At 44.7% G+C, this 17,443-nt stretch overlaps 1 protein-coding gene across 3 annotated transcripts; it reads left to right on the plus strand.

Moving 5' to 3' along the window:
* The first annotated feature begins 38 nt into the window (after positions 1-38).
* On the plus strand, positions 39-9,897 carry LOC125008447 (coiled-coil domain-containing protein 171-like). Of its 3 annotated transcripts, none has more exons than XM_047585715.1 (23): positions 39-139; positions 830-957; positions 1,058-1,241; positions 1,318-1,471; positions 1,695-1,864; positions 1,943-2,182; positions 2,460-2,590; positions 2,668-2,794; positions 2,905-3,096; positions 3,727-3,816; positions 3,903-4,073; positions 4,779-4,946; positions 5,044-5,211; positions 5,831-6,278; positions 6,520-6,636; positions 6,922-7,070; positions 7,153-7,296; positions 7,456-7,647; positions 8,002-8,147; positions 8,768-8,822; positions 8,907-9,032; positions 9,152-9,235; positions 9,313-9,897. In XM_047585715.1, the coding sequence occupies exons 2-23, from the start codon at positions 836-838 to the stop codon at positions 9,514-9,516; spliced, it is 3,582 nt and encodes a 1,193-aa protein (XP_047441671.1). In that variant the 5' UTR covers positions 39-139; positions 830-835; the 3' UTR covers positions 9,517-9,897. The 3 variants fall into 3 exon arrangements, with proteins under 3 accessions (XP_047441671.1, XP_047441688.1, XP_047441680.1); XM_047585732.1 differs by having other exon boundaries at positions 5,831-6,269; XM_047585724.1 differs by lacking the exon at positions 39-139 and having other exon boundaries at positions 178-957.
* The last annotated feature ends 7,546 nt before the right edge of the window (positions 9,898-17,443 follow it).

Below are 17,443 nucleotides of genomic sequence, written 5' to 3' on the forward strand. Positions count from 1 at the left end.
TATCTATCTATATCACATGGTAGTCCTGGAGGCCTGCCATTGGTCGGTTTCTCAGCCAATCGAAAGCTGATCCGGAAGTGACGTAGGGACGCTAAAAGATGGCGTCTGATTCAAACGGCTACCCAGGATAAATGTAACAGTAGGTGTTTCTAAGAGCCTTTTGTGCAACTATTTCTGATTAATTCTGAAATATAACAAGATGCTACGGGTTTGTCGTACTCGTTAAAGTTGATTTGGAGCGAATAAAGATGTTAATACCTCGTAAAATGTCTTTGTTTGGGTTATGTATAGTTTGGTGACATAGCTCCATTCGCAAAATGTAGAATTATTAAATCCTCTCGTTGACTGGCATTTTTCTTACAAGGTAACATTTACGTTTGCATTCGCAGTGAATCAGTATAGTCTTCTGAGGAATTCGGCATATGCATTATGCACTTTGTTATGTTTAAAGTGTGTGAACTTATCGTTGAACAATTGTTGTCAACTCCTGAACGACAGGCTATGGATGATGCTTGTTTTGAAATTTAAAAGCAGAATCCCTGTGGATATAAGCGCTTTTCTTTAGCATAACGAAGACCGAAAAACACAACGAGCCCATTTGATTCATAAATAGTTGTACATCTTCCTATAAATGGTGTAATGTGAGTCGTTTAGGGTGAATATATATATACTAAGGGGATTTGTAAACGGGGGCTGGTTCAGGTGGAGGTTTGCGTGCGTCTGCTGGCAAGGCAACAGCAGCAACAGCAGCAACCGGCCTCCGGGGACGCTGCTGGTTGTCGGGAAAATGGCTGTGAATAGTAGTAAACGCAATAAAATAAATATTTAGGAAGATATGCAGACGGAAGCAGCGGAGCGGAGGAGAAATCCTGGCCGGCTCAGGCGAGGGGAGAGCGGGCAGAGCCGAGCGCAGCCCCCGGGAAGAGACCCGAGGACCACGGTGGAGGAGATGGCAAGGTGGGCTCTGCTCCTTTAAATATGAGACTCCGCAATTAATCAAGTCAATTCATGCAAAAAAAAAAAGAAAGAAAAGTCTAATTATTGTTTTTTCCTTTAGACTGCCGGAGCAGCAGGAGGAGAGAGGAGATGGAGGGAGGGGGAGGGAAAGAGAGGAGAGAGGGGGAGGAAGGAGGGCAGCTTCAGAAGGAGGAGAAGGCAGCGAGGAGCCCAGGAGGCTCAGGTGGAGACTGAACCAACTAGAGAAGGAAAAACTGCAGCTGACGTCCAGCCACAACCAGGAGGTGAGAAGAAGAAGACGAGTTATTCCAGGTCCAGTCACTCGACCTCCATCTAAGTCCAGATGTGCCCCCCTTCCAGCTGTGCAGGCTGCAGGCGGAGCTGGCTCGTCTCCGGGCCTCGGTGGAGCGGGGAGAAGCCGAGAGGGCGGACCTCCAGCACCGGATCACCGTGACCTCCAGAGACAGCGAACGCACCTCCGCCGAGCTCAGCAGAGACAAACGATCGCTCACAGGTACACGAATCAAACGCACCCTCAGGACCAGGGACCAGGACCTCCTCTAGAGGAGGGGGCTGCCAAACTCTTAGTAATGTGCTGTCTTGTATTCTCTTGTCCTATGTTTTTGTGTTACCTGCCTAGAGACTACAGATGCCGATTAGCATTGTTGCTATAATCCAGCATAGTTAAGTCTAACAGCTCCTCCTCGTACGTTGTGTTGTCACTGTTTGTGTCTCAGAGCGAGCGGCCGAGCTCCAGCAGAAGGTGGAGGAGCTGCAGAGAGCTCTGGACCTGGTGCGTGAGGCCAGGGAGGAGGACCAGCATGCTTTGCAGCAGGAAGTGGAGGAGCGTGACAAACTGATTCAGAGCTTCAGCTCAGAAAACCAACGACTTCACCGGCTGCTGCAGGTCAGACTCTCAGTCAGAGCCCAACAAAAAAACTACAAAATGAATTAGTGACTGAAAGATAACGTGGTGGTCTTCCAGGACCAGGAGGAGGCTCTGGAGGAGGCGGAGAGGAGGCTGCTGGAGGCGCAGAAGGAGAGAGAGATGGAGGCGGAGGCGAACAGGCGACGAGCCGAGGAGCTGAAGTACCTGGTGGAGAGGGAGGAGGCGATCCGGACGGAGAAGGAGGCGTCGGATCAGAGGGCGAAGGCTCTGCAGGCGAACCTGGAGGCCGAGCGAGCCGCTCACCTGGAGTCCAAGTTCAACTCTGAGATCGTCCAGGTGACTCCTGTAGGATCGGACAGGATTAGAAGATTCACTGTATATAAATAGTTTAACAACAAGACAATATTACATTCAGATATGAAATGATATGAAAGAATCACTGTTCACCACTGTTAGCTAGCTAAGAGCTACTGTTAGCTGGGTGGCTAGGAAGAGCTACTGTTAGCTAGGAGGCTAGGAATAGCCACTGTTAGCTTGGATGCTAGAATATTAAAGATATGTACAGAACCAAGCGACCTGCATCACCTGTCTCTGTGGTCATGTGACCGTTAAGCTGCGGGTCCGGGACCTGGAGGCGGGGCTTCAGGCAGAGCGGTGCAGCCACCAGGAGGCGCTGTGCAGCCTGGAGCGGGCGATCGGCCTGGAGAGAGAGAGGAGCAGCACCACTGAGCGCGCTCTGGAGCGGTGAGGTCACGAGACGACGCTGGGACCACGCCCCCAGTTTCCTTTATTCATCCTTACATCATTGTTCTGGTTTGAAGGCTGAAGACGGAACACGAGCAGCACAAGTCAGAAATGAGCGTCGTCCTGGAAACGGAGAGGAAGACGACCTCCGACCTCACAGAAAGACTGGAGGACGAGAAGAGACGGTGCTCCCTGCTGGAGGAGGTGAAGAAAGGAATAAAGGAATAACATTCATAATGTCTAAATTATCTATAATCTACATTTTTAGCTTTAAGAAATGTGAACTGATGGTTTATTAATCTTGTTGCGTTCAGGAAGCTCAGAGACGTTCTGAGGTGGACGAAGCCTTCATGAAACAAATCAGAGAAGCTCTACAACAGCACGGGAGCCCAGACACACGGCCTGCAAAGGATGATGGGAAACAAAGTCCTCCAGCTGACGTGCTGCAGCTACTGACATCGACTCTCAGCTCGTACAACCTCAGACTGAAAGACTCTGACAAACAGGTCTGTTAGCTCGAAGGCTAGGAAGTGCTACTATTAGCTGTGAGGCTAGGAAGTGTTACTGTTAGCTGTGAGGCTAGGACTTGCTACCATTAACTCGCAATAGCTGCTTTTAGCTGTGAGGCTAGGAAGAGCTACTATTAGGTGGGAGGCTAAGAGGCTAGGAAGAGCTACTTTTAGCTAGGACGCTTGGAAGCTAGGAGAAGCCACCATTACCTGGGAGAAGGCTAAGAAGGCTAATGTTTTGGAGGCTAGCAAGATCTACTTCTATAGTAGTTGGGAGGCTACAACGAGCTACTGGGTTATTGGGTGGGAGGCTAAGAGGCGAGGAAGAGCTCCTTTTAGCTAGGACGCTTGGAAGCTAGGAGAAGCTACCATTACCCGGGAAGCTAGGAAGGCTAATGTTATTTCGTAAGCTAGGAAGAGCTACTCCTATAGTAGTTGGGAAGCTACGAAGAGCTACTGTTAGCTGGGGGGCTAGGAAGAGCTACTGTTAGCTGGGGGGCTAGGAAGAGCTACTGTTAGCTGGAAGGCTAGGAAGAGCTACCATTAGCTGGTAGGGTAGGAAGAGCTACTGTTAGCTGGGAAGCTAAGAAGAGCTGCTATCAGCTCTTTTTTTCATCCTTCCTGCAGCTCCAGGATCTGCTGTTTGCCTCCGAGAAGCTGCAGGATGAGGTCCTGTCTCTCCGAGGGCTGACGTCTGATCAGAGGAGCCAGATCGACGTAAACACTTTTCTCTTTCTCTAAATCTGACCTCTGATCAGATGAGTTCGTACATGTGGAACCGGCCCATCTTCTCTGTTCTTCAGGAGCATCAGCGGGCGTTGATACAACTGGAGGCGGAGGTGTGTCGCTGGCGCCAGGAGAGCTCTGATTGGTCGATCCAGAGGCGGAGCTTGCAGGACGAGCTACAGAGAGAGAGGGAGGAGAGGAAGGCCGAGGTCCAGAAGATAACGGAGCAACACAATGAAGAGACAACGGTGATAACCCTCAAGTTTACACATCTGGTTTTATATCTACGAAGAGACGTATAGAAAAGAAAAACTCGGACGTCAACAACCGGCAATAATGTTTCCTGTGTCTGTGTGAGAGGAAATAACAGCAGGAGGCAGTAGACTGGTTTCATCATTTACAAGAGGAAACCGGAAGAGCTACTGTTAGCTGGGAGGCTGTTTAGCTAGCAAGAACTACTATTAGCCGCGAGGCTAGGAAGCTAGAAAGACCCATAATTAGCTGGGAAGCTAAGAAGAGCTACTATCAGCTGTGAGGCCATGAAGCTAGCAAGAACTACCATTAGCTGGGAGGCTTGGAAGTTACTATTAGCTGGGAGGCTATTAGTCTACCAAGAACTATTTTCAGCTGGGAAGCTAGGAAGAGCTACTATTAGCTAGGATGCTAGGAAGAGCTACTCTTAGCTGTGACGCTAGAAAATTAGCAAGAGCTATTTTCAGCTGGGAGGCTTGGAAGTTTCTGTTAGCCAAGATGCCATTAAGCTAGCAAGAGCTATCGTCATCTGTGAAGCTAGGAGAGCGGACGCTCTCGCTTCAGTATGAAAACTAAATGAAGCGTTGTCCAGAGTCTGGTTCCACCGGTTCCTGGTTCCACCGGTTCCTGGTTCCACCGGTTCCTGGTTCCACTGGTTCTCCGTGGAGAGCACAATAAATGAACTCCCTCTTTGTGTTCAGGTCCGTCTGTCCTTCCTGCACCGCCTCTACCAGCGCCTCCTGGCCGGCTGCGTCCTCCTCAGTCAGCCCCAAAGCATTCTGGGTAACTTTACGTGGGAGGAGCTGTGTGATGTCATCGATGAGCAGGTGGACCAGCTGACCTCTGACCTCCAGAAGGCCAAGGACAAGGTGAGTCTAGACGGAGACACCAGACGTTGATTTTAGCCACTATGCTAATGTGGCTAACGCTGCTGAGTGGATGCTAACCCTCTCTCTCCGCCCGTAGATCGCCCGTCTCCAGAGTGTGTGTTCTCAGAGGAGTGTGTGTGTCCGTCAGCTGCAGCGTAACCAGCAGAGTGTGTTGTCTCGTCTGGAGGAGGCCATGAGGAGGAGGGAGGAGGCGTGGAGCCACCAGCACCAGCTCTCCCTCACCCAGCTACAGGGAGAGCTGCAGGTAAAACTGACCCTCCTCCTGCTCCTCCTCCTCATGCTCCTCCTCCTCCTCCCTCTCCTCCTCCTCCTCCTGCTCCTCCCTCTCCTCCCTCTCCTCCTCCTCCTCTTCTCCCCCTCCTCCTGCTTCTCCTCCTCCTCCTCCTTCCTTTCCTCCTCCCCCTCCTCCTCCTGCTCCTCCCTCTCCTCCTCCTTCTCCACCTGCTCCTCCCTGCTCCTCCCTCTCCTCCTCCTCCCTCTCCTCCTCCTCCTCTTACTCCTCCTCCTCCTCCTCCTCCTCCTGCTCCTCCCTCTCCTCCTCCTCCTCCTCCTCCTCCTGTCTACCAAGGAAGAAGAAGTAAGAAGAGAAAGAAGAGGAGGAAGGAGGAAACAGGAAGCAGCCGTAACATTATGACTCCTCCTCCTCCTCCTCCTCCTCTTTATTTTTTTCCTCCTCTTCTTCTTCTTTGTGTTTTTCCTCCTCCTCCTCTTCCCTCCTCCTCCAGCCAGATGAAGGAGGAGGAGTTATATTAGAATGAAGGAGAGAAAACACGCTGAAGGAGGAGTAGGAGGCGGAGGAGGAAGCAGAGGAGTAGGAGTAGAGGGGTCATAATGTTATGGCTGATTACTCTCTCTCCTTCCAGACGTGTCGCTCTCAGTCCGACTCCCTCCGCCATCGCTGCTCCTCCCTGACCTCCGACCTCTCCCGGCTCCGGGGGGAGTCGTCCTCCCTCCTCGCCGCCTGCTCCCTATTGGCCGGAGCGCTAAGCCACGCCCACATCCGGCTCCGCTCCCTCGCCCAGCAGAAAACCCTCGTGTGCCGGCGGCTGCAGGAGAGGGAGCTTCTGGAGGAGGAGGTGAGGAGGCTGGTGGGCGCTCTGGGGGTAGGAGGCCCGGAGGAGGAGGAGAAGGAGGAAATGAAGAGGAGGAGCAGGAGGAGGAGGTGGAGGAGGAGCGTGTGTGCGGTGATGGCTGTGAGGAGGTGGAGCCTAATGTCCAGAAACACTACGGTGCTGCTGAGGCTGGAGAGAGGAGGCGGAGCTACGAGCGTCTGCATGAGAGGAGGAGGAGGAGGAGGAGGAGGAGGAGGAGGTGAGACTAGACTGAACTGCCATAACATTATGACCGACCAGATCTATGTTAGAGACAGGGTCATAAACTACCAGCGTTGTTCTTCTTCTTCTTTGTTTTCTTTAAGCAGCTTTGACTCAATCCGCTGCTAAAACAGAAGAAGAAGAAGAAGAATAAGTGTCGATGCTCCAGTGACGTCAAAGAGAAACCAAACCGCTGAGATTTCTCATTCAAAGTCGTCTTTATTTTCGTTTTGTTTCAGATGAAGATGAGGATGAAAGTCGTGAGGGAGTTTGTTCCCGGTGGCTTCGCTCCGAGCGTCTCTCCTCCGTCATCCTGTCGTCCACGTCCGACCTCCAGGAGGCGCTATCGCACACCGGTAAACACAGTATTTACAACCCTGAGAATCTCAGACACGTCTGAATAAAAACGCCTCAAAACAGCAGCGATGAGTCACAGAACTGGACAAAATGAACTAAAGTAAAGTCATGAAGTAGAAATATTTTACACATGTTTATTCAGTAAAATGAGACGATATTAAAATATTAAATATTAAAAACTTAATAGCAAAAACTCTTAGGAAGGAAGGAAATGAATGAAGGATAGAAGGAAGGAGGGGAAATAAAATGGAAAGAAAGAAAACTCTCTCTCTCTGGTTCCTGAGGCTCCTCCCCTCCCAGCGTGATCTCAGCCGCCCGCTCAGCGTTGTCCCGCCTCCTGGATCACATCCTGGACCAATCAGATCCCAGCCCGTCCTCCTCTCTGATTGGCTGGCTCAGACTGGGACTTCCTCCTCCGAAGCCCAACGTGAAGGTGAACGCTCCTCGAACGCACCACAGACACAGCTGACCTGTGGCTCCTCCCACTGACCTCTGACCTCTCTGTGACCCCTCAGACCCTGGTCTCCGACCTCCAGCGGCACTTCCTGCTTTTCAGCCAACGACTGCACTCGGTGGAGGTGGAGAGGCGGGGCTTAAGGCTGGAGGTGGCCAATCTGAAGAGAGGACTGCATCAGGGGAAGGAGGACACGTCCAGGACGGTGAGAGGTTATAAGACATGGTGACCTGAGAGGAGGAGGGAGGGAGGGAGGGAGGAGGGAAACAAGGACAGAGGGAAGGAGGGATCAGTCAGGACGGAGGTGAGGGGAGGTGAGGGGAGGTTCTCCGTCCGTCTCACCCGTTCCTGTGGTCGTGTCCAGGTCCCAGAGGAGCGTTTCCAGACCGTTTGCCTGGAGCTCCGTCGAGCTCTGACCAGAGAAGAAGAAGCTCAGACTCTGATCCGGGAACAGTTCAACCAACTACAAAAGCTCCAGCTCAGAGTCGACGCCCACAACAACAACAACATCAACACTGACGAAGACACACAACGCACACTGGGCCACGCCACACAGGTACACATGACCTTTAACCACAGACTGAATATAATGGTGGAACAGCTCCTCTAAAGTGAAGCCAAAGCCTGTAGAGCTCCCCCTCGTGGCCGGAGGCTGCAGTGTAGGTCATAAGCTCCACCCCCTCTGTGTTAGTGGGTGGGACTTTCCATAAAGAGGTCCTGAGGGACCGTCAGAGTGAAAATATTGTCAGTTTTGCCAACGAGAGGAAGTGGAGACATGGCATCCATATTTATATACAGTCTATGCTTGACTTGATGCAGTTTGAATTAGCAAAAAAAAAACACTTTTCGTAGGCTAAAACGTCTCCTGTCTGTCAACGTTAGTCCTGCTAACAGATCCGTCTCTCCCCAGGCTTTGTCGGAGGCTCGGCTGGAGGCGAGTCGCAAAGAGCGTTCGCTGAGGATTCTGGCTAAGCACCTGGCGGGGGTTCAGAGGGAGAAGAGGAGGCTGGAGGAGAAGCTGCAACGAGCCGAGGACAAACTGAGAGACGCCACCAGGTAACAGGAGTTAATCTGCAGCTGAAAGTAGTCCCTCTTATCTGGTTGGTTGATTAAAAGAGACCGTATATAAATATGGACTAAACACGTCTCCTCCATAGACCGTATATAAATATGGACTAAAGACGTCTCCTCCATAGATTGTATATAAATATGGACTAAACACGTCTCCTCCATAGACTGTATATAAATATGGACTAAACACGTCTCCTTCATAGACTGTATATAAATATGGACTAAACACGTCTCCTCCATAGACTGTATATAAATATGGACTAAACACGTCTCCTCCATAGATTGTATATAAATATGGACTAAACACGTCTCCTCCATAGATTGTATATAAATATGGACTAAACACGTCTCCTCCATAGATTGTATATAAATATGGACTAAACACGTCTCCTCCATAGATTGTATATAAATATGGACTAAACACGTCTCCTCCATAGATTGTATATAAATATGGACTAAACACGTCTCCATAGACCGTATATAAATATGGACTAAACGCGTCTCCTCCATAGACCGTATATAAATATGAACTCCACCTGAACATTCATCATTATATTAACTCCCTAAACATCTAAAAAGCAGTTTGTGTCGTGTGTCGTTTCCAGACGCCAGGAGGCCGTGGTCGGTTTCATGAAGGCCGCGGAGACGAGCTACGAGCAGGTGAATGCACAGAACGATATCACACTTACCGTCGTATTCTCAGAGAAACAAGCTGGTGACACGATGCTGCTGATGTCCTCTCAGGTCAGAAACGGCCTCGTCCAATCACAGCGCTCCCCGTTGGCTAAGCCCCACCCCCTGCTGTCAGCCCAGGAACACCTGAGTGGAGCAGAGAGCATCATGGGAGCTCCAGAGGTGGCAGCGTGCCAGGTACCAAGGGTTGGGTTTCTCCTGCTCTTCCTTCTTTGTTTCTGGGCTTTTATTCTTTCATCTCTCTTCTTTGTTTTTATTTATTCATTTATTTATTTTTCTCCTCTCTCTGCGTTCAGAGTTTTCTCTCCGTCGTCTCTCGGCTTGTTCACACCATCACCTCCGTCTCCGCCCACCGGAGTGACAGCCAGGTCTTCATCCCCGTAAGACGTCCAACTCCTTTTTGTTTTTCATTGCGGGAAAAATTTTACTCTAATTTATCAAATAATCGTAATTCCAGGTGGTTGAATTTCCTGAGACGTTCCCATTGGCTGAACCTCAACCAGTTCCTCTCTCTGATTCGTCGAAGGGACACGTTGTCTGTATAAGCCCCGCCCATGCTCAGATAAGCCCCTCCCCTTTAATGCAGCCGAACCCCGTCCTGGCTAAAAGCAAGGAGAGAAAACCCACAAAGAAGAAGAAGAGGGTAAACGTGAAGAGGTAAAGGAAGCGAAATGACGATCCGAACTTTGTTTCCTGAGCACAGCCGGCCGCTGACAGACGTCTGAAGGCCAGATGGTCGTCTGTGACGGATCGGCAGCTGGTCGGTGTCTCGGCGTCCGTCACTAAAATGTTTTTCTACTCGTCTCTTTTAATCCTGTTTGTTTTAATTTAAAAGAAAAATGTGAAGGACTTTGTTTCTGTGATTTAAGATGTGAAATTTATGGTATTTAAAGTTCCAAAGCTTTTGTCTGACAACTTTCATTCACGATTTCTAGGCATGAACTGATTTTAGTCGAACCACGTGACAGGAAATAAAAGAAGAAACAAGTCCTTTTCAAAATCTCAGACACAAAACATTTCTTGGTCGTGTGGTTTCAGTTAATTACTTGAATAGTTTAATCTAATTTTCAAGGTTGTTCCCACAAAACAAACAATGAGAAGGTTTCACTGTGTGATGATATTTCTCATTAATCTGAATATTTACGATAGATCCCAAAAACATAGACAATAAATTGCTGCAAATGCGCAAGATAATGGCAAAGAGACACAACTGAAGCTGAGGAACTAAAAGTTGTTCGAAAAAAATCACAACAAACTTTTCATTACTGCTGCATCAGCGTGATCAGCTGAAGCCTCAGGCGACACATGTGTCCGTCTTTGATTTGTTTAAATGTGTTAAACGGAGACAAAAACTCCTTAGGCTCAATGTGTAGAGACGTCCTTTACTAAGCCAGAGCTGACTCAGCTCAAAACAGAGATGTCCGTCCTCTGGAGACGTTTGTCGTCTTCTTCCTTGTCTCCCAGAGGAATCCCGTCAACTCTCCCAATGCGAATAATCCCACTTACAATTACCACTTACACTTCTCATTGTCATTCAACATATTAAAGTACAACAATAGTTGGTAAATTGAGTTTTATTTTATTTTCAACTATGAAGTATTTAATTCAGTAAACGATGAAAACATAACACGTCATCTAACACCTAACTGCAAACAAAGGACTTAAAAAAGGCTTTTCTGAGATACAAGTTTGTTTTATTATCCAAGCCTGTGACAGATGAGAGCTGTGCACAGTACGTTGGCATAAAAGATTTAAAAGATATTACGATTGTCTGATTAAATAAACGACCACTAACAAACGTGTCTGTAAAAAAAAAAAAAAAAAAAAAGGAGTGGAGCGAAGAAACACTCCGACTGTCGACGACGTCAATGAGGTTGTTGGGTTTTAAGGGGTTAAGAATATAAGAGTTGTTTTCCGTTTTTATGCAGCTTGCTCATAGACTAGGATACATCACACCCTGAAAACCAGATAAAGCCAATCAGCTACACATGGAAATTCACTGACACATGAGAGGCAGTGCTCCTCCCTTTGTCCAAGGGCAGAGCCTAGGTAGAACAAGGCCACTGTGTCTGCTTGGATGAGGGCTTCAGGGTTTTTTTCTACCTTTAAGGTGGACAGGCTGAAGTCTCAGCGCTGAATCAATACTTATTCTCTGTGGACCAAATAAATAACCTAAACGTAATAAATATCCTCCTTCGACAAGGTTCCTAAGAACCAGTGCAACTCACACAGCAGCAAAACAACTGAAATCTAGTGACAACATTTGTGTCAACGCCGGTGTTCTAGAATTAAAAACCTCCTGCTGATTTCTCAGTTTGATCATCAACGTTAAAGTTTGAGTGAAACCTTGATTATGTGTCGAATATTTAATATGAGGAAACTTTCACTTTCACTCAGGGTTCCAGACACAAGCTGAAGGTCAGGACTCTCCGCTGAGTTTTTTGTTTTTGTTCAGCCGCCAAACTTTCAAACTCTCATAGTGAAAGAAAACGCTGGCGTGGGCAGAAAGCAAGTTCCCTCCTCATCTTGACAGTGGCTGGTGACTGGTGGGAGCTCTTCACCTCCTCCTTTCTCTGCTTGTTGACTCTCCCGTCATTCGCTTTGAATGGAGCAGCTAGCTTAGCTTAGCTTAGCGTCACAGCCAGGACGGCTCCAGTGAGAAGTGACGGGTTTATTCAACGGGAGGGCCCTCGGTCAGAGTCTGTCCCGCTCTCAGACGACAGATTAAGTTTAATTCCTGACGACGCTGCAGCTTCTCTCTTAGAAACCAGATGACGGATGAATTCCCCGGAGGATAAAACATGTAGCTAATCCCAAAACAAAGAGAAGCTCCAGAGCAGTGATGCGACGCTCAAAGTGACCAGGAGGTTCCTCTCAAGCCTCAATATCTCCACACCCTCATGAAACCCCGGCGTCATGGATCTTTCTGAGGAACTTAATTTTTTTTGAGGAAGCCAAGTGAGATAAAAACTCCAATCTATGCTTTTCAGGAGGTGGTTTCATGTAACTTCATGAAGCTGTTTGCCAGAAAAATAAAGTTTAGCAGCAACCACTCAGAGCCACGTAATTCTCCACAAAATTAAAAGCTGAAAAACCTTTCTTCTTCACCTCTGCAGGTAGTTCTAGTTTAGGTATATTTAATCTCCTCCAAATCTCCACCATCCATCACTGCATCTGCTAATTTTGCTAATGAAATGTCATCACAGACTTGCTAATCATGCGTTATTTCATTCAGCTACATCTTTACTTATCGTATTTCACCACTAACATTTAGAGGGCGCTGTTTAATGCATCTCAGTATGCTCAGTTTATATGCTCAGTAATTAGAGAAGAGAAATAAGGAAGAGATGACACTAGCTGTGTTTCCATTTGTTGGTGTTTCCATTGAAAGATGTTAAGGGAATGAGCTGTAACTCTCGTAAAGTCTCGTCTTTACGTGATATCCCATAATTCTTTAAATTTCCGTCACTTTGAGAAAGATGGACTTCAAATGATCTGGTCACATGACACCCTGCATCATCTCCCGTGACGGGAAATGATAAAAAAGTCTTTGTATTGCAGTTTTGAGATAAACTTTTCAGTACGTCTGAAAAACCACCTTGTGAGAGAGTAAAAATGTTTTAGTTTTAGATATTTAAGAGGTTTTTAGAGACGGGGGTGTGTCCGTTATTTCTGTATTTATTGAGACATTTGGGTTTTGTGCATTTGTAGGAGGAATGGACACACAACAGAGCAGAAACTGTTAAAAGGAGTGGTTTTATTTAATGACTGCAACAGACACGATAAAAGAGAGGATCTGGGAGAAATCTTTTAGAGCTAAATACTTCCATTGAATATCTTAAATCAATGCAAAATATGTTTTTGTTATTGAGTATTTGACTTTTTTAATCCTCTAAATAAACTTCTGTAGCGTGTTGCTTTGACATATTTTTACCTATCAGCAGCCTCATTTATACAAAGTGACATCAAACTAACGTGGGGAAAAGTAAATGTAACAACTTAATCCCCAAACGCACCCCTCAACCGTGAAAGAACCGAGTTTAAATCCTCCGTTCACCCCCTAAATCTGTCGCTGGATTAGGTTTCATGGGCTTCACGGGAACTTGTTCCTCCCCGTTTGTTTAAAAACAGATTAAAATGAAAAGAAGAAAGAGAGAACTACAAAAAGAATACGTTAAAAAGCTGCCGACGTCCTGTTCTCGTTCCGGATGTCCCTCGTGAATTTCTCAGGAACTTTTTTATTTTCAGAGTCCTCCCTGCCTGCTGTCCTAGTTGTACCTGTGACAATACAAGCGTTTCATTTAAACCGAGCTTCCCTGCAGCGACTGCCAAGTTGGACTCGCTACAAAGAGAAACCCTCGCGCTGCGTCGGGCGGAGTAATGACACAGATATGGATGGTGGGTGGGACAGGGGACTAGGGAGAGGGGGGAGGGACGGGAAGAGAGGACACAAACTCAGAGATGCTAAAGATCTCATCAGACGAGCAACGTTCACCACTCGGTTATTTAGCATCATGTAAAATTCACCCCGCGGAGCCCCTGAAGGCAACGTTTGCGGCGACAAATGACAGAAAAGTGACAGATGGGGAAAACTGGTCCTGGAAGGAAGGCAGATTGTTTTTCTTCCTGTTAGCCTGGTTCAGGTTGATGAGTTTTACTCATCCAAAGAGACATTATTTTGCTAAGATTAGCCCACGTGTTCATCCATAAAGGGTTCAGCGCGTCATGAATCCAGAAGTCGCCATGTTGAAGGGATTCAGAAAAACAAAGTGCAATTAAAAGTTGGAAAACCTTTCTTCTTCATCTCCGTAGGAAGTTCTAGTTTAGGTGTTGGCCTGTTGTTACTGTACAGGTAGTTTTGTAAAAAAAAAATATATATATATTTTTTTAACTAAATCCTCCATCACTGCACCTGCTAATCTTGCTAATGAAATGTCATCACAGACTTGCTAATTTTGCGTTACGACCTTAAGCAGATAGTGGGAAATGGTTAATTTTTGCAGTGTTTTGTTTTTGGGTGGACTGAACATTTGGAATTCTATAGACTGACAAAATTTATCAGAGGAAAGAGGGACAGAGGTTCAACAGAAATACAGCTACTGAAATACTACTTTTTTTTCTTTCTTTTTTTTACCAAATCAGAACTAACAGAACCATTCTAAGCATTTCTACCAAAAAAAACAATTGAAACCCTTTAGGTTTAAGAACAGAATCATTCATCTTATTAGTTCTCACATAAGTTGGATGGAAATCTAAAACATGAAACTTGGAGAACAAATAAATAATAATGTATAAGTCAAATTTTTTAAATAAATAAATAATAATACTTACGCAGAACCCAAAGACGCATTCACACCAACACAATTAAAAAATGGCAATTATTTTTAGTAAATATTATTAACTATTTCAATATTTTTAAAAAAATTCTGTAAAGATTTTATATGTGTATATAAAATCCTAAAATACATCAAGACATTAGATGAATGCAACATAATGTACACATGCATATCACAAAAAAATACAATAAAAAATATACTACATTCACAATATTTACAATAATTATAAAAAAAGTGAATTGAAAAAAGTAAATACAAAAAAAAAATGAAATTGTGATGAAACGAAATGGATTTACAATCAATAACCAAACAATCTTAAATGAAGACTCTCTCTCTCTTTTTAACATTTTTAAGAGATTTGAACACAATACAATTTTTTGTCTCGAGAAATGGAGACATCATCTCATGGGACCTGAAGCTGGAAGCAAAACATAATCTCCTTCGTCTTATAAAGTTTTTAAAATTAAGTAAAAACTTTACAGTGAATGTGGACAAAAAACTACGCCATATCTTTATTTCTTTACTTTTTGAACACCCATAACTGAAGATAAATATGAGGCGGACGCTGAATGAAACCAGATGAAACTTTGCGTGAGATGAGTCTTCTCTTGTTTTTCTGGTTCAGAGAGTTTTCAGACGACGACCAAACACGACCCCTCCGAGAGGTTCTGCTAAGGAAGTGTGTCAGCTGCGTGAGCTAACGGGGCCTTAGCGTCTGATATTCTAATTAGTACGACATCAAAACGGGAAAGAGGTCCACGGGTCCCGGAGGACCGGCAGCCTGTCCAACGGCCCACCTTCACTGCCAGTGTTTACACCTCACGGCAGGAATTCAAGAAACTTTTCAGGTCGTTTCAGACACTGAAGAAAAAAAACAAAACAAGCAAACATAGAATACGGAGGATGATCAGAAAGTTTGATGGATCCATTCACAACCAATGGTTTGGATCTGGCCAAAAAAGATTTGAGATTTTATCAGAATGAAGTTTTAAGGTGAGGACGTGTCTCATGAATCTGGACCAAAAACCTGCACTTGAACGCACCACAGAGACCATAGCTGGGAGGCTAGGAGGAGCCACTGTTAGCTGGGAGGCTAGGAAGAGCTACTATAACTGGGAGACTAGGAAGAGCTACTATAGCTGGGAGGCTAGGAGGAGCTACTGTTAGCTGGGAGGCTAGAAAGAGCTACTGTTAGCTGGGAGGCTACAGGGAGCTACTGTTAGCTGGGAGGCTAGAAGGAGCTACTATTAGCTGGCAGACTAGAAAAAGCTACTATTAGCTGTGAAGAGCTACCACTAGCTAGGACGCTAGGAAGTGCTACTATTAGCTGGGAGGCTAGAGAGAAGTATTGTTAGCTAGGAGGATAGAAAAAGCTACTGTTAGCGAGGACGTTGATATTCAGGACAAAAGAGAAAAACTAGTCTGATGTCTGAAAACACGGGAAAAAAACCAACGATCACAGTTTGATCATCTTCTACCTGATGAACCCGGCGCTGATTGGTTCTTTGGTTTGATCCAAATGTCTAAATGGAGGCCGGGTCCGGTTCTGTTTTTACTAGAACCTCTGTAGAATATATGAGTTTTGTGGTGTTTCTAGAAACTCTTGGTCCAGTTCTTTGTTCGTCTCTGAGGACACTAAAACATGGCATGACCTTGTTGGTGTTGGTAGCGGCAGGACAGGCGTCCCACTGTCCCCCTGATTCAATCTGACCATCGGGGGGGAGGAACCGTCCTCTCAGGGGGGAGGAGGATTCTCAGGGGACACCCAGTCTGATGGACAACTCAAGGACAGATGGATTTTTATGGTTTTTATACTTTTATATGAAATAAAAAAATAATTGTAATAAGTGTAATTCTGACAAAAGGATCAGAATATTTAGAAAAAAAATATTTGACAAAAAGTGGATTTGTTGCAATGGTGAAGTGGTGATGCTGCCACTTCATTAGGGACACCAGTTATTAGAAAAGCTGAACACCAGAACTGAGACCAGGCTGTTGTTGCCACTTTACCTGATGAAGTGGCCACTGAGTGTATGAGGTCAAAAGAGAAAAAATTAAGTCCAGTGTTTTATTGACCCGTCGATCCACCCTTCCTCTTTGTGACGTTACTTTAAACAAATAATTTGAGTTTTTGATTTAAATTTAATAATCTCAGACAAAGTCATTGTCATCATTTCTCCTATAAAGAACAGAAGAAGGCACTCGTCCAATCACATCGCTTCATAGCCGATGGGGGGAGGAGTCAAAGGATGGAGAGACTTCAAAAGAAAGAAAATGCTGAACATATAAATAAGAGATAGAGAGAAGAGGGGAGTTTTACAGAGATGGAGGGAGACGAGGTGAGGGTGGTTCACTGAAGAGACGAAGAGAAGAAATAAAAGTAGAAAGAGAAACTGGGACGAATAAACCGAGAAGATTTTATTTCATCAGTGGAAGATTTAACAGCGAAGGTCAGTTTCATTTTAATATTAATTAGTTTTGTTTATATACAATTAAAATGTATTATTTGAGGGGAAATAATGACTAAAGAAAAACTTAAAAATAAATAAAATATATAAAAAATAAAAAATATATCAAATATTATATTTTATTATATTTATAATATAAAATAATTTTAGTTAATTTAAGTTAAATTAAAATATTAAATAATGAATATCACAGAGAATAGTTGAGAATATTAGAATAGAAAAGTCTATTACTATATATTTAATAATAGAAAACCCACATTTTACAAATTAATATGACATTTGTTCTTTTTTTTTATGCTCAGTCTCCAAAAGACCAATTTATAAGAAGTCAAAAAAAATATTTGACATGGTACGACTTTGTTTCTTATTTTCATTTTAGTTAGGTAAATTATTATTAGTGAAGAATTTAACAGTAAGGTCAGTTTCATTTTAACAACAGGTTATTTCAATATTCATTTTTTTGTTTATACAGAATTAAAATGTATTATTTGGAATAAAAAAATAAGTAAAACATGTATTAAAATAAATAAAATTATATATATTATAAGATATAGTATAATATACAATGTAATAAAGCAAAATATGATTAATATATTTATTGTTTTATCTAGAGAGAATCATTTATCAGATCCATAGTAACAAATTCTTTAATTTATTCATTTGCCAAAAATTTAAGAAATATTTTTTAAAGATTAACTCAAGTGTAAAATAATCCATTTGACCAATGAGACGGAGGTTTCAGTTTTATTTGACCAATCAGATGTTTTCTGTTCTACCACAGGAC

This window comes from Mugil cephalus, chromosome 1 (genome assembly GCF_022458985.1).
Source record: "Mugil cephalus isolate CIBA_MC_2020 chromosome 1, CIBA_Mcephalus_1.1, whole genome shotgun sequence".
Classification (NCBI taxonomy): Eukaryota; Metazoa; Chordata; class Actinopteri; order Mugiliformes; family Mugilidae; genus Mugil; species Mugil cephalus.

What these genes read in the sequence shown, in the direction of transcription:
- LOC125008447 (XM_047585715.1), top strand. Translation starts at nt 836, where the DNA reads ATGCAGACGGAAGCAGCGGAGCGGAGGAGAAATCCTGGCCGGCTCAGG. An exon ending in CGTCCAGCCACAACCAGGAG is followed by an intron (nt 1,242 to 1,317) that starts GTGAGAAGAAGA and finishes CCCCCCTTCCAG; the next exon opens with CTGTGCAGGCTGCAGGCGGA. An exon ending in AGGAGGAGGAGGAGGAGGAG is followed by an intron (nt 6,279 to 6,519) that starts GTGAGACTAGAC and finishes GTTTTGTTTCAG; the next exon opens with ATGAAGATGAGGATGAAAGT.